At 54.9% G+C, this 24,474-nt stretch overlaps 3 protein-coding genes across 9 annotated transcripts; all 3 read right to left on the reverse strand.

Annotated features, from left to right (window-relative positions):
* Positions 1-737: 737 nt before the first annotated feature.
* Positions 738-17,131, reverse strand: LOC139789351 (maestro heat-like repeat-containing protein family member 7). 5 transcript variants are annotated; one of them, XM_071729920.1, is made up of 12 exons: positions 16,910-17,130; positions 16,484-16,598; positions 16,037-16,171; positions 15,526-15,711; positions 15,255-15,410; positions 14,856-14,957; positions 14,288-14,387; positions 14,122-14,184; positions 13,477-13,654; positions 13,188-13,321; positions 814-872; positions 738-783 (listed from the first exon to the last, which is right to left on the reverse strand). In XM_071729920.1, the coding sequence occupies exons 1-9, from the start codon at positions 16,981-16,983 to the stop codon at positions 13,518-13,520; spliced, it is 1,068 nt and encodes a 355-aa protein (XP_071586021.1). In that variant the 5' UTR covers positions 16,984-17,130; the 3' UTR covers positions 738-783; positions 814-872; positions 13,188-13,321; positions 13,477-13,517. The 5 variants fall into 5 exon arrangements, with proteins under 5 accessions (XP_071586021.1, XP_071586019.1, XP_071586020.1 ...); XM_071729918.1 differs by having other exon boundaries at positions 744-872; XM_071729919.1 differs by lacking the exons at positions 738-783; positions 814-872 and adding an exon at positions 12,897-13,025 and having other exon boundaries at positions 13,188-13,318.
* Positions 1,072-4,946, reverse strand: LOC139789355 (maestro heat-like repeat-containing protein family member 7). 3 transcript variants are annotated; one of them, XM_071729930.1, is made up of 10 exons: positions 4,727-4,946; positions 4,331-4,445; positions 3,884-4,018; positions 3,373-3,558; positions 3,102-3,257; positions 2,703-2,804; positions 2,135-2,234; positions 1,969-2,031; positions 1,324-1,501; positions 1,072-1,168 (listed from the first exon to the last, which is right to left on the reverse strand). In XM_071729930.1, the coding sequence occupies exons 1-9, from the start codon at positions 4,798-4,800 to the stop codon at positions 1,365-1,367; spliced, it is 1,068 nt and encodes a 355-aa protein (XP_071586031.1). In that variant the 5' UTR covers positions 4,801-4,946; the 3' UTR covers positions 1,072-1,168; positions 1,324-1,364. The 3 variants fall into 3 exon arrangements, with proteins under 3 accessions (XP_071586031.1, XP_071586033.1, XP_071586032.1); XM_071729931.1 differs by having other exon boundaries at positions 1,073-1,165; XM_071729932.1 differs by lacking the exon at positions 1,969-2,031.
* LOC139789805 (uncharacterized) lies at positions 4,887-7,876 on the reverse strand. Its single transcript, XM_071730876.1, has 7 exons — positions 7,226-7,876; positions 6,914-7,011; positions 6,584-6,682; positions 6,166-6,246; positions 5,743-5,897; positions 5,534-5,648; positions 4,887-5,099 (listed from the first exon to the last, which is right to left on the reverse strand). Exons 1-7 carry the CDS (start codon positions 7,791-7,793, stop codon positions 4,887-4,889), a joined length of 1,329 nt encoding a protein of 442 aa, XP_071586977.1. The 5' UTR covers positions 7,794-7,876.
* Positions 17,132-24,474: the final 7,343 nt, after the last annotated feature.

Here is a 24,474-nt window from a genome sequence, read left to right on the forward strand (position 1 = left end):
AATTGGCCACGACCCATCGATCCAGGTTCCTTTGCAGAGCCTCCCTACTCCCAGGACGTTCCTCTCCCATCATCCCCTCTCCACTCATCCCCAAGACGTCCCCGTTTGTCTGTGGGGAGACCCCAAAACCAGCGACTTCTCCCCTGCTCATTCTAGTGCTCACCGGCTCCTCCTTGTGCCCCCAGATGCTTTCCAGTGCCCTCTCCTAGTTCCCAGCACTGCCCCCAGCAGCTCCCAGTGTCCCTCACTAACTTCCAGTACCTCCCAGTGCCCCCCGCCCCATCTCACAGAGCTGATCCCACGGCCCCAGAACTTCCATTCCTGATTTAACAGACGCTCAGCTGGAAGGAAGTTGGTAGCTCAGCAGAGAACAGACCCCACACGTGCCGTGCCTTCCAAACGCCACATTTTATTTGGGGGACTTTGTGACCTCTTGGTAGCTCTGCCAGAACTGCCGTTTCCTCCTCTCTGATGAGAAAAGGAAAGCAACTCTGGCTCAGCTGCTGCTGGAGGAGAGCCTCAACAACTCCAGAGACACCCGGGTGACCTCCTGGAAGTGATGGAAGAGGAAGGCATGAGCTGCTTCCAGCAGGTGGGGACAGCTGGAACTGTTGGCAGTCTCTGGATGCCAGAGCAACCAGCCACCAAGAGGTTGGTTTTGAGGCACTTGCAGCACTGGCTCACGATGCCCATGAAACTGAGCTGGACAGGGACAGGGACACCTCCCACCAGCCCAGGCTGCTGCCATCAGCAAGGGTTCCACATGGTCAGCTGTGAGCAGGACTGTCCCAGTGCTGGCGTGCTCAGTGATACAAGTTGAAGGTGAAACGTTCCCAATCTCCTGCTCATCCTGGCAGCTGCCAAACAAAGCCCTGAAAACAACAAAGCAGCGCTGGGGTTAACTGGAGCTTTGCTGCCTTAAACCCTGACCCCTTCTCCTCTGAGCCTCCTAGCACCTCCCACCCCCAGAACCAGCGTGGGCAATGGCAGCAGCCACGCTGGCAGCCCGGGGAGTTGATGAGCTCCTCTTTTACCTGCCGGGTGCTTCCCGGAGCAACCACGGCCTCCGTCTGTGGAGCAAGAGGGGCAGGGTGGAGTTCCCAATGACATCTTCCCAGCTCCACCTTCATCACTGGCACCTTCAGTCCCCCGCTGCTGCTGTCCCCTGCTGGGAAGGTTTAATGGAGAGCGGTCTGAGGGGAGTCCTGGGTGTGGGCAGGAGAGTTTGGAGGGCACTGGTTTGGAGCGGGAGGCAGTCAAGCCCGGAGGTGCGCATGGGAGGTGTGGGGGGCAGCAGCCACAGCGTGGCGTCAGTGGAGGTACCGTCAGGAAGATGGCACCAGGAGCTTTGTCCCTGAGTCATCTCAGCAGAAACAGCAGAACAGAGATCGCAGGGACCATCGTGATCGTTGCTGGTCCTGCTCAGTTTCCAGGTTCTGCAAGGTCTCAGCTGCCAAGGAACGGACTCTGGGCTCAGGGTCATTCTCCAAGCTCTGGAGGGCTGCGACAGGAAGAAAGAGAGCAGTGGTGACACCTCACTGTCTGCACAGCCTGTCCTGTGCCAGCCCCATCTCTCTCCTTCCCTGGCCAGGAGGAGCAGGTGGCAGGCACCAAGGGAGCAGCTGGAAGCTGCTGCTCAGCAATCCCAGACTGCGCTGGGCTGGAAGGGACCTTAAGGATCACCCCATCCCAAGCCCTGCCAGGGACAGGGACACCTCCCACCAGCCCAGGCTGCTCCAAGCTCCAGCCTTCAACACTGCCAGGGGTGGAGCAGCCACAGCTTCTCTGGGCAGCCTGGGCCAGGGTCTCACCACGCTCGCAGTGAAGAACTCCTTCCTAATGTCCAGCCAAAATGTACCCTATGCATGCCCTAAGTGCCCCTGACAGGTTCGTCCCCGGCAGCCCCCTGCCCAGCCTCTGTCCCCTGCCCCCACCAGCCCCGGCCAGCCCAGCTCTGACCCTCCTCACCATCGCACATTTCCTGCAGCTCCTCCATGTCTGAGTCCTTACTCAGGTGCCGTGCAGCAGCCCCTGTGCACAGAGCTCCCGTCAGACCTCCCTCTCCCCAGCACTGTGGCAGCACAGCCCCCAGCCCGGGGCTGCCAGGAGAGGGTCCCCGGGGGCTGTGGCTCACCCATGAACTTGATGGCCGCCAATCTCACGTCGCACTGAGCGTCCCTCAGGTACGGCAGGCAGGCATGCACGTGGTACTTCACATCCCTGTCCCGCTCCACCTGGGGAGAGCCCAAGGTCACGGGGCTGGCTCAGGCCCTTCCCCGTGTGCCAGAGCAGTCCCTCAGCCCATCCCACCCCTTCCCCTCCAGGCCATTCCTTTCTGCCAGACAGGGCTGCAGCCAGAGCCACAGGCAGGGGGGCCGGGGGGAACCGGTACGCTGCGTGCTGCTGGCAGGGCCCAGGTGGGCCGGGGGCTCCTGCAGCACCCAGGGTCTGGGGGCAAGAGGGGCCTCAAGAAGAACCCCTGGGGGCTGCGTGCCTGAGGGAGGGGGAGGGGAAGGGGAAAGTGGAAAGGGGAAAATGGGAAGGGAAAGGGGGCACGGAGCTCCAGCCTGTGTGTTCCGCTCTGGAGCAGGGCCAGCGAGGAACACCTGCACGACCACACCCTGGGCACATGGGGGATCCCTTGTCCAGCCCAGGCCCTGGCACCTGGCACCTGGCACCTGGTACCTGGGGGTTGTCCTCACCAGGATCTCTGCAATCCTCATTGTCCGCTTCCTTTTGACCTCCCTCTTGAGCTTTCTCCACCCCAGGATCTTTGCACAGATGAGGAGGGCTTCGGCAGAGGCCTGCAAAGCAGCACACCGTGGGAGCTGACACCACAGCTCAGAGGAGGAGACCTCTCATGCCCCGCCTCCTCTGGGCAAGGCTGCAAGCTGTCCCCAGCTACTTATGGGAAGAGGCAGCTGGGGACAGAGCCTGAAGGGGGTTCAGTGCCCGAGGCAAGCTCAGGGGACAGCCACCACCTCAGGTACAGCACTCTGCCAGCCAGCACAAGAGAGACGGGCAAGAGCTGCTGAGCTGCTGCCAGGGAGGGCTTGGGCAGAGGGAAGGGCAAAGTAGGTGGTCAGCTCTGAAGTCTGTACCTGGGCCACACTCTCGCTCTTATCGTTCATCCTTAGCAAGAGGGAGACCAGGTTCCCCTGGATTATTATCTGCATCCACCTCTCCTTTCCGCTCACCAGAGTCCCCATTGTTTCTCCAAAGAGCTTAATGGAGAGCTCCCGCACCTGGCTGGACTCCTAGAAGGAAGGAAGAAAGGAAGGAAGGAAGGACGACAGGGTGGCTGCAGCAACAGCCTCTCCCTCTCCTTGCCCTCTGCCCCTCTGCAGGCTCAGGTTCCCACATCAGCCTTACATCATCAAAGAGGAGAGGGAGCTTCTCCGCCAGCATCACTGTGATGTGGATGGCCTCCTCATCCCCGGTGGGGTGAGCTGTTAGCTTCCTGAGGAGGAGCAGGGCCTCCACCCTGAGCTCTTCAGAGTTGTGCTCCAGTCTCCCCAGGATGCAGTCCAGCATAACCCTGTCCCGCATTTCTGCTGCCTGTGTGAAGCAGAGAACTTCTGTGATGGTGGAGCAGTGGAGCAGCAGCCTGGCAGAAACGCTCTGTGTGCCGAGCATCGGCCTCCTGCCCGGCTTCCCGGCAGGTGCTGCGGGCGTCTCTGCCGCCCCTCCTGCCTCCTGCCTCCTGCCTCGGGGGCTGAGGGAGAGCCAGGGAGAGCCAGGGAGGGCAGGACAGCAAAGGCTCTGTGGCCCCTGTTCAGCCACCCCTCTGCTGACAGCCACCTCCTTCCTCTCAGCCAGGCCCAAACCACCTGCCCCAGCCCCAGGCTGCCAAGGCATCTCCACCTGACTAGGCCTTGCTCACCATCTCCGGGTCCTGTGCAACTGCCACCAAGCCCCTGACCACCAGCAGAAGCATCCTGTCACTGCCACAGTCCAGGTAAGACCGGAGGAGCTGCAGATCACTCGACTGCTTTGCCATGTCTTCGCAGCCCAGCAGCTGAAAGGACAACAGTGAAAGACGGGCAGAGCTGCAGGACCCCGACGGTACTGTGCAGCTCCTGGCTCCCACTGCCAGCTCAGGGCCTGGGGACTGACACAGCCCATCCAGGGGGAAGCCCTGCCTGTGGACACGCAGGGCTGGCTCACTGCAGGGGTGGCTGAGCGCTGCCCCAGTAGGAAGGGCTGGAGGGCAGAGGGACTGAGAGCCGAGCCCTCCGTCCCAGCTCTGGGGACTGTCATCCCATCCCAGCCGGCAGCCGCCTGTGCCAGAGGGACGGCTGCAGAAGCATCTCGCAGAGGCACTGCTTACCTCAACATAAAAAGCCATGGCAAAAGTGTTCTCCTGTTCCCTCCCGGAGTTTAGGGTGAATTTCATGTGCAGGAAGAGGTAGAGCCGCACAAAACCTGAGCTCCTGCACATCTCTCTGGTAAGGGAAAGAAAAGCAGTGCTGGCAGTGAGCAGGGCAGGCAAAACCTGGCTGGGATTGCCCTGCCCAGCCCAGTCAGGATAGCCCAGGCCATGTCTTTGCCCGCAGCCGCAAACACCACTTGCTGAGAGCGCCCTGGTCTCTCCCCAGGCACGGAGCACCCCTCGCCACTCGGATCGCTCCCTGGCCAGCACTGCAGCTGCAGCCCGGGGCCTGGGTGCCTGGGGACCTCTCTGCCCCTGGGCATGAGGCTTCTGAGGCTTGAGAGGGGTTCTCACCTGGCCAGCAAACTGACTGCTGCCTCCAGGGTCTCTCCTTGGAGCATCATGTCCCAGACGCCCTCCTCCTGCATCTGCTGGACATTCTCTCTACAGCCAGCAAGACACAGCAGATCTTTAATGGCCTCCACTGCCTCCCTGTGTGCAGAGCAAGGTCCAGTTACATACAGAGCAGGGGCCCCGGCCGGGGCCCAGGGGAATGGCAGGGCAAGGGGATGGCGCACCCCAAAGGGCTGCGTTGATCGTCTAGCAGGGTCTGTGCAGCCCGTGCCAGGCGGTCGAGCAGGGCCATCAGGAAATCTGGATAGTAGTACAATTTCAGGCTCTGCTGACAGTGGGGAGACTGGCTGAGCCTGCGCAGGACCCGGGATGCCTGCAGAAACGGCACAGGGACGGCTCTCAGTGCACAGACGCTGCTGTTGCTCTGAGGGCTCCCCTGCTGATTCAGGGTGGCCCCCCCTGGGCCAGCACAGCACGGTGACCCTCCCTCTGGCACCCAAATCCGACCCCCGCCCCAGGTTTCCAGCTGCAGTGCAGGGCAGGGGGTGCAGGCAGCGCGGGAGCGGAGTGCTGCCCGGAATGCTGCAGGGCTCCTTTTTGTGCTCGGGGGCCCCAGCAGCACGGGGCAGCCCCATGGGGCTGGCACAGATGGGGCTGGGCTGGTGGAGGGCAGGGCCCTGCTGGCCCTGAGACGTTGTGTCCCCAAGTCCTGGAGGATGGGGTTGTTTGGGGCAGGCAGGAGGGGCTGTGTCTGCTTTCCTGGGGAAAAGCCCTGAAGGGTGAGCAAGCCCTGCTCTGGTCACTCACAGCTGAGACGTGCTCCTCTGGTGCGGAGCCCTGGATCACGCGGAGCATCCCCTCGAAGATACTCTGCTCTTTGCTGAGTGGGGACAGCATCGCCTCCCACATAGCCACGGCAGCACTGCAAGCCAGAGTGCTCTGTTAGCAGGGCTGCCTCGGCCACCGTGCTGTTCCTGGGCTACGGAGTAAGTCCCCAGGGCTGTAGGGGCTCGTACCTGTCACAGTGGGGACTGATCCTCAGCAGGCTCCTGACTGTGTCCTCGGGGAACCTCTCGGCCAGCACCCGAAGCAGCGACCGCAGGCTGTGCCGGGCCGGCTCGCTGCAGACGTGCTCCACGGTGCTGTGGATGCACCTCAGGACCTCATGTGCCTGGAGGGGACACGGGTGACTATGGTGCTGCCACTGGAGTGTAACCATCTCCTCAGCTGCCACTGCAACTGCTGCCCTGCCCATATCCCTCTCTGCTGCCTTGACCTGGCTGCAGACGCCCAAGACGCTGGGATTTGGGAGGGAGGGGGCAGGCATGGCATGGAGGTGCTGGCATGAGGACTGGGACTCGGGATAGCCACAGAGTATCCAGGAGAGTGAGAATGGGGGAGGGGGGCAGAGGAACTTGTCTGGCCCTGGGTCTCCTTACCCTGCGAAAGGAAGGTCTCATGCCTGACTGCATCTCCCTGACAAGGAGAGCTCTGGGCGAGTCAATGAAGAGCACCAGGTCCTGCAAGAAGAAAAGCCAATGCTCTGCCCTGGGCTCTGGTGACTTTCCCAGAGGTGGCAGCTTAGCTTAGCACCTGGCAGGCCTTGGATCCTTTTCCAGGGCCTCCTGGGAACAGCAGCCAAGCCTGACTCGGCCTTCATGTCCCTGGGGTCCCTCCCAGCCTCAGGGCTCACACCAATCTGCTATGACCAGGGAGGTGACCAGAGCCCCTTCCCACTGAAGCCTCTGCTCCTTTCTGTGCCGCCCGCCAAAAGTGACTTCTGTACCCCTTGGGGTGCAGAAACCTCCGGAGGGGGTTGCACTGGGGAAGCTGTGACCTGCTCTGGAAATGCCAGACCTGAAAGAGTTGCTCCTGCAGGAGTTGCTCACTGAGGGTGTAGGAGCAAGAGTGGGGTCCCAAATCCCTCAGCTGCTTCTCCATATCACTCAGGTCATCCTGCAAGGAGAAGAGAAGGTTATGGGGCTCCTTTATTGATCCCTCCTACCCCCAAAGACACTCTGGTCTCTTTTGGTTTTTTGTTTGTTTGTTTGTTGGTTTTTTTTGTGTGTGTGTGTCTTTTTCCCCAGCTTTGCCCAGACGTCAGCTGTCCGGGAAAGGGATCTTTGAGCATGGGGGCAGCTGGAGCAGGCACAAGTAGGTCAGGTGGCAGTCTCTGTGGGTAGGTACCTCTCCTGTCTCCTCCACGGTGTCCAGCAAGAGCAGCTCATCCTCCTCCTCCTCAGCGGATGACCAAGTCAAATATGTGCTGGACGCAGACTCAGAATCTAAGCAGGCAAGAGAGAAGGGTGAGCTGAAGGTGCTGGCAGGAGAGGCTGAAGAGCCCCAGCCGGCCCCCAGCCGTGTGCCAGCTCCCAAGGAGAGAGCCAGCCCTGGGCCAGGGCACCCAAAGAGGGGACTGCCACGGATCAGGCCAGGGATGTGCCCAGCAAGCACTGCCATGCAGGAGCACAGCAAAGCAGCCAAAGGCCCCTCACTCACCTGTCTCCAGCAGCTGGGCCTTGTACAGCTCGCTTGTGGTGGGGGGATGGCTTCCTCCTTCTTCTCCCGCCTTGGCCAGCTGGGGCTGGCTCGGGGGTCTCTGTTCCTTGGGGAAGGAAGAGAGGCCATGGGGGTGGGATAAGGGGCTGGCTCTCTCCTCACTCCGGGGGGAGGAGGAGAGGCCCTGGGGGGTGGGTATGGGGGTGGCAGTGCTGCTGGCCTCAAGGCTGCACTGCCTGTGGGGAGAGCCCGTGGGACCAAGGGGGCTGTGTGGGGGCAGGGAGAGGTCTGGGGTGGGCTCTTCATGGCCCGGCCATGGATCTCCAGGGGATGGAGGCTCCTGGGCAGCCTGCAAAGAACCAGAGCCCTCAGGGTCTGGGTCAAGGCTCCCAGTAGACAGACCACAAGGGGCTGTCATGTTCCTCCACGTATTCCCCTGCTGCATCCGCACAGGCCACGCTTCAGCCCCAGACTCAGCCCCAGCCCCGGCCCCAGCCCCTGGCTGAGTACTCTCCTGGCGACCAGAAGAACCTTCTTGGTCCACTTGGCTTCTCTCGGGTGCAGACATTGCTCAGTTCTCCTCTACAGAACTGTGCTCGAGTCTGATCCCACGCTTGTCCTCCCGGACACTGAGCCAGGACCTCCTTTGCACTCGGAAGGGACCTCGGGACCCAGGGTGTCACGGGTGATGTCACAAAGGGTCCCCTTGTGACCTGGCAATCAAGCAGGGTGTGTCCAGGTGGGTGCTGGCACATGGAATCATAGAACCATCATGGCTGGAAAGGACCTTCAAGGTCACTGAGTCCGAGTGTCAGTCCTACACTACCTGAACCACTACCACCCCAAGCACCACAGCTGCCCCTTTGTTGAACAGCTTCAGGGATGGAGACTCCACCAGCAAAAACTTCACAAAACCTTCAGCTTGCTATTTGGAGACAAAGCATCAATCCCAGATCGAAAGCGAGAGCTGACTTCAGTGCCACTCCTATCCAGCTGACATCGCCATTAGCAAAATTGTTGTCAGCTTACTTGGAGGATGGTGGGAGACCTGCTCTGCCACTAATGTTCCACTGGATCAATCCCCTATTCACAACTGCCAGAAACCTTCCCCAGTCTACTTGTGAGCTGCAGGCCATTTCCCCAGAAAAGGTTTAAGGTTATCTCCTATCGACTGTGAGGTGCGGACCAGACAGCTGAAGTCGTCTCCTTAAGGAAACTAATGATAGGATTAATCTCTCCTTTTTCAGTCTGGAATTCCTCGTTTAAACCCAACCACGCTGCCCAGGAAGATCCGTGCTTTCAGAATGCGGCTTGTTCAGCTTCGGTGATCAATTCTTTCATTGTTTTCCTGCAGAGCTTTTTGGCTTGGTATGGTGTGGTTTGGTTTGGTTTCGTTTGGTGGGGTTTTTTGTTTTATTTTGACGGTTTGTTTTTTGTGGTTTTTTAGCTCTTTGTGTTTTTCATGGGTTTCCTTTTTTAGCCTTATCATTCCAAGAGTATAGTCATGTCTTTCCAAAAAATCAATATTCAGTTGAGTCCCTTTCAGTGCACATCAGGCCACATGGTACACAGAGAATTGTTCTTGTTCTCCTGCAACCACTTTTATACTCATTCTCGTTCTGTAAAGTCACTCTTACCTAATTCCTTTTCTTAGCCCCTAAGCATTGTACGTTAATATTCTTCTGCTTTCCGTAGTTATTGCCTTGTGTGTTTTGTTTGTTGTTGTTTTTTGTTTTCTTGCTTTTTTCTTAAGCTTTTAAATAAAAGATGTGCTCAGTAACAGCCAGTCCTGTCCACTTCAGGATAAAAAACTTTAAATACTTTAAATAGTAGCCCTTCAGCTACATGGTCAAGGAAAATGTATCCGTTCAGATCTCCTTTCTGTGAAGAAACATGACTAATCGCAGAGGAGTTTAGAATCAGTATTTTCCGGGAGGACTATTTTACATACAGCAAGTCACTTCTTGGTATATGGTAGGAACCACCACTTTACGATAATTAAAATCGCTCGGGGAGCAATTTTTTATTTCTGAAAGAATAGTCACAGATGCCCATAGAATTTCGCAGCTCAGTGACTGATCTAATACACTTACTATCCATAGGGGGTTATCACTCTGCTAATCTCAACTATCACCTTCAAATGAAGTCCTCAGTTGCGGAATGGCTTTAGTTTGGGTGGTGGTTTTTTCCTTTGATGCAGTTCGGGTGGATTTTTGGGGGGTAAGATTTGTAAAATCTCAATTATCAGTAAGAAATTGAATTTTGAAAACTAGCTAGAAATTGAGGCAATTTCTCTTCCATGCAAAACTCTCCTAGTCCAACCAAGCTGTAAGATGTGTGTAACTTTGACATGGGTGACCTGAATGAGCTGCACATGGTTCCCACAGAGAGAGGGAACCCTTCTCTTCCTTGCAGATTTTGTCACAAGAAGAACAGAAATGAAAACAGTTATGCCAATATTGAACATACCATGTAAAAGCATTCATATAATTAATAACAAAAAACCAACAGCTGCAGCTGCAAGGCTCTCGCTATTCTTCTTCCTTACATTTCTAAGCCATATCCCAGTGGAAAGAAAGCAAATAAGGAAAAAATACTCGGAATGAAAGCATGTAGTAGCTAACAGCTCTGTGGAAGATGAAGGTCCTGAAACACAGAAGACAATAGGAAAGGTTTGAGCCAAGTGCTTTTGAGCCAAACTTGGACTCGAGAAAAGGGATAAGCTGCTCAGAATGCTGAACTATGCAGGGAAGCCAGAACTTCACGTTGAATCAGACACACGAGAGAGCTAATACAAAAAAAAAAAAAAAAAAAAAAAAATCCAAGAAACACAAACACAAATTCCTTGGCAAATACTGTAAAAACCAGCAACATCTTACAGGAGCTTCAACATCCGTAACGGAATCAGTGGCTGTAGGACATCAGCTCCCCCTCTTGTTTTTTCAGCTTTGTTTTTTTGAGTCACAGCTAAGAAATATTTGCAGGGGAATAAAAAAGCAGTCTTTGAATTACCAGAATTTAAAATATTAAAAAAAAAAGAAAAAAAATCTGTGAATCTTTACAGCTTTTGTTCCGTTTTATATAAAAAAAAAAAAAAAGTCCTTGAATTATCCATAAATACGGTAACAGATACCAAAACATACAGCTACAGTTCTGCTTCAGTAACATCCTCATCAGGGCAACAATAATATTCCACAAAACAGATCTGTCCATCCTCATTCCTAATCATATACTGCAGTGAAAGAAATCCTTGGCCATCTGTTCGAATGGACACTTCACAAGATAAAGCCTATGCCTTTGTAGATGGTTTGAGCAAAGAAATCTTGTACCTGCAAGGGAAAAAAAAAAACCAATCTGAAAAAAATACATTGTGCAGGGAAAAGCTGTAACTTTGCTCCTAATTAGACACCTAAACACTCATAAACAATTAGCAACATGCTAATTTATTCTTTGCCTGGTAACAACATTGGACAGGCACTGCTCAGCTTTTGAGCACAAACTTTCATCAGGCTGGAAGTATTCTTTTCCCACTGTACTAGTCAATGCTACACTAATGCAAAATCAGGGTTTTAAACTTTCTAGCTAGATCACGAGACCTGCCACACAGGGCACTGATCACAGAGTCCCTCAGCCCAGAGTTGTCTGGGTCTGCTTACAGTGGAATGCTTCCGTCAAATCAGAGTCCCTAGGGTAGTCCAGATGTGCACTTCCTGCATTTCCAGAAGTCGATAACCTGAAGGCACCACCTCAGAATACACGGTAACAGCTCTCTAAAAACTCTACCACAATCACTTGCAATGTCTGTTGAGATATTCAAGAAACACTATTGTTTGTTTTGCTCCACTTAATTAAACAATGCTAAAGGTTCCACACCAATGCCGTGTTTACCAGGTCGTCAAGGTATTCATTACATCCATTAACATTCCATATATTAATCCCATGACATATTGTGATTTGCCACGCTCCCTTCTTTAACTAAAGCCATCACTGAAAACAGCTCCTCTCTCTTCACCTTGAAAACTTCCAGTCCTGCCAATGGAAGCCAAGCATGAACATCTGAATTGAAAGCAATCTCCAGTACCTGAAGTAGGGTTTTTCTGGAGTCATGGCAATCTGCAGACCTTCACTGGTCATATCTGGTTCAGCAAATGCTTCTCGTAGCCCCTCTGACTGCAGGATAATTTTATTAACAACCTTCCTGTTTTACTGGCATATGAGGCACAGATCATTTCCGCAGAGTCACAGAATAATTTGGGTTGGAAGGAACCTCTACAGGTCATCTAACCTCTACAGGTCCCTGGAGGCAGGGACATCCCCAACTGGATCAGGTTGCTCAGAGCCTCATCGAGCCTCATCTTGAATCTCTCCAGGGTCGAGGCCCCAGCCACCTCCTGTTCCATTTTATCACCACCCTTATGGTGAAGAACTCCTTCTTCACATCCAATCTTAATCTGCTCTTCTCTAAAACCATTGCCCCTCATCCTATCACTCCAGGCCCTTGCAAACGGTCCCTCTCCAGCCTTCCCGTAGCCCCTGCAGGCGAACTCAAAGGTCACTAGGAGGTCTCCCCGGAGCCTTCTCTTCTCCAGGCTCCACAAGCCCAGCTCCCACAGCCTCTCTTCACAGGAGAGGTGTTCAACCCCACGACCATTTTTGTGTCCTCCTCCCATCAGGTCCATGTCCTTCCTGTGCTGAGTGAGGGCTCCAGAAACGGATGCAATACTCCAGGTGAGGACACAATGTCCTTACTTGGGCAGAAGTCTGTATCTGCTAAAGGTGCTCTGCAACAGCAGGTGATGTCTCTCTTGCTTATGACATTTGGTTTGGGCCAGCGGGTTGTGTGATTTCTGAAGAACAGTTGAAATTCTGGACTGCTGCATCTTTCTGCTCACAGGACCAAGGGGACTTGGTCGTGTTAAATCTCATACAATTGGCCACGACCCATCGATCCAGGTTCCTTTGCAGAGCCTCCCTACTCCCAGGACGTTCCTCTCCCATCATCCCCTCTCCACTCATCCCCAAGACGTCCCCGTTTGTCTGTGGGGAGACCCCAAAACCAGCGACTTCTCCCCTGCTCATTCTAGTGCTCACCGGCTCCTCCTTGTGCCCCCAGATGCTTTCCAGTGCCCTCTCCTAGTTCCCAGCACTGCCCCCAGCAGCTCCCAGTGTCCCTCACTAACTTCCAGTACCTCCCAGTGCCCCCCGCCCCATCTCACAGAGCTGATCCCACGGCCCCAGAACTTCCATTCCTGATTTAACAGACGCTCAGCTGGAAGGAAGTTGGTAGCTCAGCAGAGAACAGACCCCACACGTGCCGTGCCTTCCAAACGCCACATTTTATTTGGGGGACTTTGTGACCTCTTGGTAGCTCTGCCAGAACTGCCGTTTCCTCCTCTCTGATGAGAAAAGGAAAGCAACTCTGGCTCAGCTGCTGCTGGAGGAGAGCCTCAACAACTCCAGAGACACCCGGGTGACCTCCTGGAAGTGATGGAAGAGGAAGGCATGAGCTGCTTCCAGCAGGTGGGGACAGCTGGAACTGTTGGCAGTCTCTGGATGCCAGAGCAACCAGCCACCAAGAGGTTGGTTTTGAGGCACTTGCAGCACTGGCTCACGATGCCCATGAAACTGAGCTGGACAGGGACAGGGACACCTCCCACCAGCCCAGGCTGCTGCCATCAGCAAGGGTTCCACATGGTCAGCTGTGAGCAGGACTGTCCCAGTGCTGGCGTGCTCAGTGATACAAGCTGAAGGCGAAACGTTCCCAATCTCCTGCTCATCCTGGCAGCTGCCAAACAAAGCCCTGAAAACAACAAAGCAGCGCTGGGGTTAACTGGAGCTTTGCTGCCTTAAACCCTGACCCCTTCTCCTCTGAGCCTCCTAGCACCTCCCGCCCCCAGAACCAGCGTGGGCAATGGCAGCAGCCACGCTGGCAGCCCGGGGAGTTGATGAGCTCCTCTTTTACCTGCCGGGTGCTTCCCGGAGCAGCCACGGCCTCCGTCTGTGGAGCAAGAGGGTCAGGGTGGAGTTCCCAATGACATCTTCCCAGCTCCACCTTCATCACTGGCACCTTCAGTCCCCCGCTGCTGCTGTCCCCTGCTGGGAAGGTTTAATGGAGAGCGGTCTGAGGGGAGTCCTGGGTGTGGGCAGGAGGGTTTGGAGGGCACTGGTTTGGAGCGGGAGGCAGTCAAGCCCGGAGGTGCGCATGGGAGGTGTGGGGGGCAGCAGCCACAGCGTGGCGTCAGTGGAGGTACCGTCAGGAAGATGGCACCAGGAGCTTTGTCCCTGAGTCATCTCAGCAGAAACAGCAGAACAGAGATCGCAGGGACCATCGTGATCGTTGCTGGTCCTGCTCAGTTTCCAGGTTCTGCAAGGTCTCAGCTGCCAAGGAACGGACTCTGGGCTCAGGGTCATTCTCCAAGCTCTGGAGGGCTGCGACAGGAAGAAAGAGAGCAGTGGTGACACCTCACTGTCTGCACAGCCTGTCCTGTGCCAGCCCCATCTCTCTCCTTCCCTGGCCAGGAGGAGCAGGTGGCAGGCACCAAGGGAGCAGCTGGAAGCTGCTGCTCAGCAATCCCAGACTGCGCTGGGCTGGAAGGGACCTTAAGGATCACCCCATCCCAAGCCCTGCCAGGGACAGGGACACCTCCCACCAGCCCAGGCTGCTCCAAGCTCCAGCCTTCAACACTGCCAGGGGTGGAGCAGCCACAGCTTCTCTGGGCAGCCTGGGCCAGGGTCTCACCACGCTCGCAGTGAAGAACTCCTTCCTAATGTCCAGCCAAAATGTACCCTATGCATGCCCTAAGTGCCCCTGACAGGTTCGTCCCCGGCAGCCCCCTGCCCAGCCTCTGTCCCCTGCCCCCACCAGCCCCGGCCAGCCCAGCTCTGACCCTCCTCACCATCGCACATTTCCTGCAGCTCCTCCATGTCTGAGTCCTTACTCAGGTGCCGTGCAGCAGCCCCTGTGCACAGAGCTCCCGTCAGACCTCCCTCTCCCCAGCACTGTGGCAGCACAGCCCCCAGCCCGGGGCTGCCAGGAGAGGGTCCCCGGGGGCTGTGGCTCACCCATGAACTTGATGGCCGCCAATCTCACGTCGCACTGAGCGTCCCTCAGGTACGGCAGGCAGGCATGCACGTGGTACTTCACATCCCTGTCCCGCTCCACCTGGGGAGAGCCCAAGGTCACGGGGCTGGCTCAGGCCCTTCCCCGTGTGCCAGAGCAGTCCCTCAGCCCATCCCACCCCTTCCCCTCCAGGCCATTCCTTTCTGCCAGACAGGGCTGCAGCCAGAGCCACAGGCAGGGGGGCCGGGGGGAACCGGTACGCTGCGTGCTGCTGGCAGGGCCCAGGTGGGCCGGGGGCTCCTGCAGCACCCAGGGTCTGGGGGCAAGAGGGGCCTCAAGAAGAACCCCTGGGGGCTGCGTGCCTGAGGGAGGGGGAGGGGAAGGGGAAAGTGGAAAGGGGAAAATGGGAAGGGAAAGGGGGCACGGAGCTCCAGGCTGTGTGTTCCGCTCTGGAGCAGGGCCAGCGAGGAACACCTGCACGACCACACCCTGGGCACATGGGGGATCCCTTGTCCAGCCCAGGCCCTGGCACCTGGCACCTGGCACCTGGTACCTGGGGGTTGTCCTCACCAGGATCTCTGCAATCCTCATTGTCCGCTTCCTTTTGACCTCCCTCTTGAGCTTTCTCCACCCCAGGATCTTTGCACAGATGAGGAGGGCTTCGGCAGAGGCCTGCAAAGCAGCACACCGTGGGAGCTGACACCACAGCTCAGAGGAGGAGACCTCTCATGCCCCGCCTCCTCTGGGCAAGGCTGCAAGCTGTCCCCAGCTACTTATGGGAAGAGGCAGCTGGGGACAGAGCCTGAAGGGGGTTCAGTGCCCGAGGCAAGCTCAGGGGACAGCCACCACCTCAGGTACAGCACTCTGCCAGCCAGCACAAGAGAGACGGGCAAGAGCTGCTGAGCTGCTGCCAGGGAGGGCTTGGGCAGAGGGAAGGGCAAAGTAGGTGGTCAGCTCTGAAGTCTGTACCTGGGCCACACTCTCGCTCTTATCGTTCATCCTTAGCAAGAGGGAGACCAGGTTCCCCTGGATTATTATCTGCATCCACCTCTCCTTTCCGCTCACCAGAGTCCCCATTGTTTCTCCAAAGAGCTTAATGGAGAGCTCCCGCACCTGGCTGGACTCCTAGAAGGAAGGAAGAAAGGAAGGAAGGAAGGACGACAGGGTGGCTGCAGCAACAGCCTCTCCCTCTCCTTGCCCTCTGCCCCTCTGCAGGCTCAGGTTCCCACATCAGCCTTACATCATCAAAGAGGAGAGGGAGCTTCTCCGCCAGCATCACTGTGATGTGGATGGCCTCCTCATCCCCGGTGGGGTGAGCTGTTAGCTTCCTGAGGAGGAGCAGGGCCTCCACCCTGAGCTCTTCAGAGTTGTGCTCCAGTCTCCCCAGGATGCAGTCCAGCATAACCCTGTCCCGCATTTCTGCTGCCTGTGTGAAACAGAGAACTTCTGTGATGGTGGAGCAGTGGAGCAGCAGCCTGGCAGAAACGCTCTGTGTGCCGAGCATCGGCCTCCTGCCCGGCTTCCCGGCAGGTGCTGCGGGCGTCTCTGCCGCCCCTCCTGCCTCCTGCCTCCTGCCTCGGGGGCTGAGGGAGAGCCAGGGAGAGCCAGGGAGGGCAGGACAGCAAAGGCTCTGTGGCCCCTGTTCAGCCACCCCTCTGCTGACAGCCACCTCCTTCCTCTCAGCCAGGCCCAAACCACCTGCCCCAGCCCCAGGCTGCCAAGGCATCTCCACCTGACTAGGCCTTGCTCACCATCTCCGGGTCCTGTGCAACTGCCACCAAGCCCCTGACCACCAGCAGAAGCATCCTGTCACTGCCACAGTCCAGGTAAGACCGGAGGAGCTGCAGATCACTCGACTGCTTTGCCATGTCTTCGCAGCCCAGCAGCTGAAAGGACAACAGTGAAAGACGGGCAGAGCTGCAGGACCCCGACGGTACTGTGCAGCTCCTGGCTCCCACTGCCAGCTCAGGGCCTGGGGACTGACACAGCCCATCCAGGGGGAAGCCCTGCCTGTGGACACGCAGGGCTGGCTCACTGCAGGGGTGGCTGAGCGCTGCCCCAGTAGGAAGGGCTGGAGGGCAGAGGGACTGAGAGCCGAGCCCTCCGTCCCAGCTCTGGGGACTGTCATCCCATCCCACCCGGCAGCCGCCTGTGCCAGAGGGACGGCTGCAGAAGCATCTCGCAGAGGCACTGCTTACCTCAACATAAAAAGCCATGGCAAAAGTGTTCTCCTGTTCCCTCCCGGAGTTTAGGGTGAATTTCATGTGCAGGAAGAGGTAGAGCCGCACGAAACCTGAGCTCCTGCACATCTCTCTGGTAAGGGAAAGAAAAGCAGTGCTGGCAGTGAGCAGGGCAGGCAAAACCTGGCTGGGATTGCCCTGCCCAGCCCAGTCAGGATAGCCCAGGCCGGGCCAGGCCAGGCCAGGCCAGGCCAGGCCATGTCTTTGCCCGCAGCCGCAAACACCACTTGCTGAGAGCGCCCTGGTCTCTCCCCAGGCACGGAGCACCCCTCGCCACTCGGATCGCTCCCTGGCCAGCACTGCAGCTGCAGCCCGGGGCCTGGGTGCCTGGGGACCTCTCTGCCCCTGGGCATGAGGCTTCTGAGGCTTGAGAGGGGTTCTCACCTGGCCAGCAAACTGACTGCTGCCTCCAGGGTCTCTCCTTGGAGCATCATGTCCCAGACGCCCTCCTCCTGCATCTGCTGGACATTCTCTCTACAGCCAGCAAGACACAGCAGATCTTTAATGGCCTCCACTGCCTCCCTGTGTGCAGAGCAAGGTCCAGTTACATACAGAGCAGGGGCCCCGGCCGGGGCCCAGGGGAATGGCAGGGCAAGGGGATGGCGCACCCCAAAGGGCTGCGTTGATCGTCTAGCAGGGTCTGTGCAGCCCGTGCCAGGCGGTCGAGCAGGGCCATCAGGAAATCTGGATAGTAGTACAATTTCAGGCTCTGCTGACAGTGGGGAGACTGGCTGAGCCTGCGCAGGACCCGGGATGCCTGCAGAAACGGCACAGGGACGGCTCTCAGTGCACAGACGCTGCTGTTGCTCTGAGGGCTCCCCTGCTGATTCAGGGTGGCCCCCCCTGGGCCAGCACAGCACGGTGACCCTCCCTCTGGCACCCAAATCCGACCCCCGCCCCAGGTTTCCAGCTGCAGTGCAGGGCAGGGGGTGCAGGCAGCGCGGGAGCGGAGTGCTGCCCGGAATGCTGCAGGGCTCCTCTTTGTGCTCGGGGGCCCCAGCAGCACGGGGCAGCCCCATGGGGCTGGCACAGATGGGGCTGGGCTGGTGGAGGGCAGGGCCCTGCTGGCCCTGAGACGTTGTGTCCCCAAGTCCTGGAGGATGGGGTTGTTTGGGGCAGGCAGGAGGGGCTGTGTCTGCTTTCCTGGGGAAAAGCCCTGAAGGGTGAGCAAGCCCTGCTCTGGTCACTCACAGCTGAGACGTGCTCCTCTGGTGCGGAGCCCTGGATCACGCGGAGCATCCCCTCGAAGATACTCTGCTCTTTGCTGAGTGGGGACAGCATCGCCTCCCACATAGCCACGGCAGCACTGCAAGCCAGAGTGCTCTGTTAGCAGGGCTGCCTCGGCCACCGTGCTGTTCCTGGGCTACGGAGCAAGTCCCCAGGGCTGTAGGGGCTCGTACCTGTCACAGTGGGGACTGATCCTCAGCAGGCTCCTGACTGTGTCCTCGGGGAACCTCTCGGCCAGCACCCGAAGCAGCGACCGCAGGCTGTGCCGGGCTGGCTCGCTGCAGACGTGCTCCACGGTGCTGTGGATGCACCTCAGGACCTCATGTGCCTGGAGGGGACACGGGTGACTATGGTGCTGCCACTGGAGTGCAACCATCTCCTCAGCTGCCACTGCAACTGCTGCCCTGCCCATATCCCTCTCTGCTGCCTTGACCTGGCTGCAGACACCCAAGACGCTGGGATTTGGGAGGGAGGGGGCAGGCATGGCATGGAGGTGCTGGCATGAGGACTGGGACTCGGGATAGCCACAGAGTATCCAGGAGAGTGAGAATGGGGGAGGGGGGCAGAGGAACTTGTCTGGCCCTGGGTCTCCTTACCCTGCGAAAGGAAGGTCTCATGCCTGACTGCATCTCCCTGACAAGGAGAGCTCTGGGCGAGTCAATGAAGAGCACCAGGTCCTGCAAGAAGAAAAGCCAATGCTCTGCCCTGGGCTCTGGTGACTTTCCCAGAGGTGGCAGCTTAGCTTAGCACCTGGCAGGCCTTGGATCCTTTTCCAGGGCCTCCTGGGAACAGCAGCCAAGCCTGACTCGGCCTTCATGTCCCTGGGGTCCCTCCCAGCCTCAGGGCTCACACCAATCTGCTATGACCAGGGAGGTGACCAGAGCCCCTTCCCACTGAAGCCTCTGCTCCTTTCTGTGCCGCCCGCCAAAAGTGACTTCTGTACCCCTTGGGGTGCAGAAACCTCCGGAGGGGGTTGCACTGGGGAAGCTGTGACCTGCTCTGGAAATGCCAGACCTGAAAGAGTTGCTCCTGCAGGAGTTGCTCACTGAGGGTGTAAGAGCAAGAGTGGGGTCCCAAATCCCTCAGCTGCTTCTCCATATCACTCAGGTCATCCTGCAAGGAGAAGAGAAGGTTATGGGGCTCCTTTATTGATCCCTCCTACCCACAAAGACACTCTGGTCTCTTTTGGGTTTTTGTTTGTTTGTTTGCTGGTTTTTTGTGTGTGTGTGTGTCTTTTTCCCCAGCTTTGCCCAGACGTCAGCTGTCCGGGAAAGGGATCTTTGAGCATGGGGGCAGCTGGAGCAGGCACAAGTAGGTCAGGTGGCAGTCTCTGTGGGTAGGTACCTCTCCTGTCTCCTCCACGGTGTCCAGCAAGAGCAGCTCATCCTCCTCCTCCTCAGCGGATGACCAAGTCAAATATGTGCTGGAAGCAGACTCAGAATCTAAGCAGGCAAGAGAGAAGGGTGAGCTGAAGGTGCTGGCAGGAGAGGCTGAAGAGCCCCAGCCGGCCCCCAGCCGTGTGCCAGCTCCCAAGGAGAGAGCCAGCCCTGGGCCAGGGCACCCAAAGAGGGGACTGCCACGGATCAGGCCAGGGATGTGCCCAGCAAGCACTGCCATGCAGGAGCACAGCAAAGCAGCCAAAGGCCCCTCACTCACCTGTCTCCAGCAGCTGGGCCTTGTACAGCTCGCTTGTGGTGGGGGGATGGCTTCCTCCTTCTTCTCCCGCCTTGGCCAGCTGGGGCTGGCTCGGGGGTCTCTGTTCCTTGGGGAAGGAAGAGAGGCCATGGGGGTGGGATAAGGGGCTGGCTCTCTCCTCACTCCGGGGGGAGGAGGAGAGGCCCTGGGGGGTGGGTATGGGGGTGGCAGTGCTGCTGGCCTCAAGGCTGCACTGCCTGTGGGGAGAGCCCGTGGGACCAAGGGGGCTGTGTGGGGGCAGGGAGAGGTCTGGGGTGGGCTCTTCATGGCCCGGCCATGGATCTCCAGGGGATGGAGGCTCCTGGGCAGCCTGCAAAGAACCAGAGCCCTCAGGGTCTGGGTCAAGGCTCCCAGTAGACAGACCACAAGGGGCTGTCATGTTCCTCCACGTATTCCCCTGCTGCATCCGCACAGGCCACGCTTCAGCCCCAGACTCAGCCCCAGCCCCGGCCCCAGCCCCTGGCTGAGTACTCTCCTGGCGACCAGAAGAACCTTCTTGGTCCACTTGGCTTCTCTCGGGTGCAGACATTGCTCAGTTCTCCTCTACAGAACTGTGCTCGAGTCTGATCCCACGCTTGTCCTCCCGGACACTGAGCCAGGACCTCCTTTGCACTCGGAAGGGACCTCGGGACCCAGGGTGTCACGGGTGATGTCACAAAGGGTCCCCTTGTGACCTGGCAATCAAGCAGGGTGTGTCCAGGTGGGTGCTGGCACATGGAATCATAGAACCATCATGGCTGGAAAGGACCTTCAAGGTCACTGAGTCCGAGTGTCAGTCCTACACTACCTGAACCACTACCACCCCAAGCACCACAGCTGCCCCTTTGTTGAACAGCTTCAGGGACGGAGACTCCACCAGCAAAAACTTCACAAAACCTTCAGCTTGCTATTTGGAGACAAAGCATCAATCCCAGATCGAAAGCGAGAGCTGACTTCAGTGCCACTCCTATCCAGCTGACATCGCCATTAGCAAAATTGTTGTCAGCTTACTTGGAGGATGGTGGGAGACCTGCTCTGCCACTAATGTTCCACTGGATCAATCCCCTATTCACAACTGCCAGAAACCTTCCCCAGTCTACTTGTGAGCTGCAGGCCATTTCCCCAGAAAAGGTTTAAGGTTATCTCCTATCGACTGTGAGGTGCGGACCAGACAGCTGAAGTCGTCTCCTTAAGGAAACTAATGATAGGATTAATCTCTCCTTTTTCAGTCTGGAATTCCTCGTTTAAACTCAACCACGCTGCCCAGGAAGATCCGTGCTTTCAGAATGCGGCTTGTTCAGCTTCGGTGATCAATTCTTTCATTGTTTTCCTGCAGAGCTTTTTGGCTTGGTGTGGTGTGGTTTGGTTTGGTTTCGTTTGGTGGGGTTTTTTGTTTTATTTTGACGGTTTGTTTTTTGTGGTTTTTTAGCTCTTTGTGTTTTTCATGGGTTTCCTTTTTTAGCCTTATCATTCCAAGAGTATAGTCATGTCTTTCCAAAAAATCAATATTCAGTTGAATCCCTTTCAGTGCACATCAGGCCACATGGTACACAGAGAATTGTTCTTGTTCTCCTGCAACCACTTTTATACTCATTCTCGTTCTGTAAAGTCACTCTTACCTAATTCCTTTTCTTAGCCCCTAAGCATTGTACGTTAATATTCTTCTGCTTTCCGTAGTTATTGCCTTGTGTGTTTTGTTTGTTGTTGTTTTTTGTTTTCTTGCTTTTTTCTTAAGCTTTTAAATAAAAGATGTGCTCAGTAACAGCCAGTCCTGTCCACTTCAGGATAAAAAACTTTAAATACTTTAAATAGTAGCCCTTCAGCTACATGGTCAAGGAAAATGTATCCGTTCAGATCTCCTTTCTGTGAAGAAACATGACTAATCGCAGAGGAGTTTAGAATCAGTATTTTCCGGGAGGACTATTTTACATACAGCAAGTCACTTCTTGGTATATGGTAGGAACCACCACTTTACGATAATTAAAATCGCTCGGGGAGCAATTTTTTATTTCTGAAAGAATAGTCACAGATGCCCATAGAATTTCGCAGCTCAGTGACTGATCTAATACACTTACTATCCATAGGGGGTTATCACTCTGCTAATCTCAACTATCACCTTCAAATGAAGTCCTCAGTTGCGGAATGGCTTTAGTTTGGGTGGTGGTTTTTTCCTTTGATGCAGTTCGGGTGGATTTTTGGGGGGTAAGATTTGTAAAATCTCAATTATCAGTAAGAAATTGAATTTTGAAAACTAGCTAGAAATTGAGGCAATTTCTCTTCCATGCAAAACTCTCCTAGTCCAACCAAGCTGTAAGATGTGTGTAACTTTGACATGGGTGACCTGAATGAGCTGCACATGGTTCCCACAGAGAGAGGGAACCCTTCTCTTCCTTGCAGATTTTGTCACAAGAAGAACAGAAATGAAAACAGTTATGCCAATATTGAACATACCATGTAAAAGCATTCATATAATTAATAACAAAAAACCAACAGCTGCAGCTGCAAGGCTCTCGCTATTCTTCTTCCTTACATTTCTAAGCCATATCCCAGTGGAAAGAAAGCAAATAAGGAAAAAATACTCGGAATGAAAGCATGTAGTAGCTAACAGCTCTGTGGAAGATGAAGGTCCTGAAACACAGAAGACAATAGGAAAGGTTTGAGCCAAGTGCTTTTGAGCCAAACTTGGACTCGAGAAAAGGGATAAGCTGCTCAGAATGCTGAACTATGCAGGGAAGCCAGAACTTCACGTTGAATCAGACACACGAGAGAGCTAATAAGCGATGAATAGGTAGAGCTATGATCCACTTAGTCAGCAGTGGATCAATGAGAAAAATCACTAGCTACAGAAGAGTTATGTTGCCAGAGGAGTTACGAGCGATGAGTAAGTAAATCCTGGCTTCTACCTAAATTCACCAGTTCAACAACATCACTGCAGACAAAAGGGTAAACTGGTATCAGATGAAATTCCAAGGAACTCAATTATATTACAGATTAACCAAGATGAGGAGAAGCTTAGCAGCTTCACCAGCAAAACCTGCTGGCATTTGCCAGCCTAAAACCACCTGCTGCTATCAAGAAATCAGTTTGAAAACGTCAATTTTTAGGCCATCTTTTATTTTTAAGTCATTGAAAGCCAACTAGCCAACACACAGCTGATGCTCAGATGTTCCCTGGAGTGATTGCTTAGAACGAGCCAAAGACACACATACACACACACACACACAAAAAAAAAAAAAAAAAAAAAAAAAAAAAAAAAAATCCAAAAAACACAAACACAAATTCCTTGGCAAATACTGTAAAAACCAGCAACATCTTATAGGAGCTTCAACATCCGTAATGGAATCAGTGGCTGTAGGACATCAGCTCCCCCTCTTGTTTTTTCAGCTTTGTTTTTTTGAGTCACAGCTAAGAAATATTTGCAGGGGAATAAAAAAGCAGTCTTTGAATTACCAGAATTTAAAATATTAAAAAAAAAAGAAAAAAAATCTGTGAATCTTTACAGCTTTTGTTCCGTTTTATATAAAAAAAAAAAAAAAAGTCCTTGAATTATCCATAAATACGGTAACAGATACCAAAACATACAGCTACAGTTCTGCTTCAGTAACATCCTCATCAGGGCAACAATAATATTCCACAAAACAGATCTGTCCATCCTCATTCCTAATCATATACTGCAGTGAAAGAAATCCTTGGCCATCTGTTCAAATGGACACTTCACAAGATAAAGCCTATGCCTTTGTAGATGGTTTGAGCAAAGAAATCTTGTACCTGCAAGGGAAAAAAAAAAACCAATCTGAAAAAAATACATTGTGCAGGGAAAAGCTGTAACTTTGCTCCTAATTAGACACCTAAACACTCATAAACAATTAGCAACATGCTAATTTATTCTTTGCCTGGTAACAACATTGGACAGGCACTGCTCAGCTTTTGAGCACAAACTTTCATCAGGCTGGAAGTATTCTTTTCCCACTGTACTAGTCAATGCTACACTAATGCAAAATCAGGGTTTTAAACTTTCTAGCTAGATCACGAGACCTGCCACACAGGGCACTGATCACAGAGTCCCTCAGCCCAGAGTTGTCTGGGTCTGCTTACAGTGGAATGCTTCCATCAAATCAGAGTCCCTAGGGTAGTCCAGATGTGCACTTCCTGCATTTCCAGAAGTCGATAACCTGAAGGCACCACCTCAGAATACACGGTAACAGCTCTCTAAAAACTCTACCACAATCACTTGCAATGTCTGTTGAGATATTCAAGAAACACTATTGTTTGTTTTGCTCCACTTAATTAAACAATGCTAAAGGTTCCACACCAATGCCGTGTTTACCAGGTCGTCAAGGTATTCATTACATCCATTAACATTCCATATATTAATCCCATGACATATTGTGATTTGCCACGCTCCCTTCTTTAACTAAAGCCATCACTGAAAACAGCTCCTCTCTCTTCACCTTGAAAACTTCCAGTCCTGCCAATGGAAGCCAAGCATGAACATCTGAATTGAAAGCAATCTCCAGTACCTGAAGTAGGGTTTTTCTGGAGTCATGGCAATCTGCAGACCTTCACTGGTCATATCTGGTTCAGCAAATGCTTCTCGTAGCCCCTCTGACTGCAGGATAATTTTATTAACAACCTTCCTGTTTTACTGGCATATGAGGCACAGATCATTTCCGCAGAGTCACAGAATAATTTGGGTTGGAAGGAACCTCTACAGGTCATCTAACCTCTACAGGTCCCTGTAAGCAGGGACATCCCCAACTGGATCAGGTTGCTCAGAGCCTCATCGAGCCTCACCTTGAATCTCTCCAGGGTCGAGGCCCCAGCCACCTCCTGTTCCATTTTATCACCACCCTTATGGTGAAGAACTCCTTCTTCACATCCAATCTTAATCTGCTCTTCTCTAAAACCATTGCCCCTCGTTCGTCCTATCACTCCAGGCCCTTGCAAACGGTCCCTCTCCAGCCTTCCCGTAGCCCCTGCAGGCGAACTCAAAGGTCACTAGGAGGTCTCCCCGGAGCCTTCTCTTCTCCAGGCTCCACAAGCCCAGC

Source organism: Heliangelus exortis, chromosome Z (genome assembly GCF_036169615.1).
Source record: "Heliangelus exortis chromosome Z, bHelExo1.hap1, whole genome shotgun sequence".
NCBI lineage: Eukaryota > Metazoa > Chordata > Aves > Apodiformes > Trochilidae > Heliangelus > Heliangelus exortis.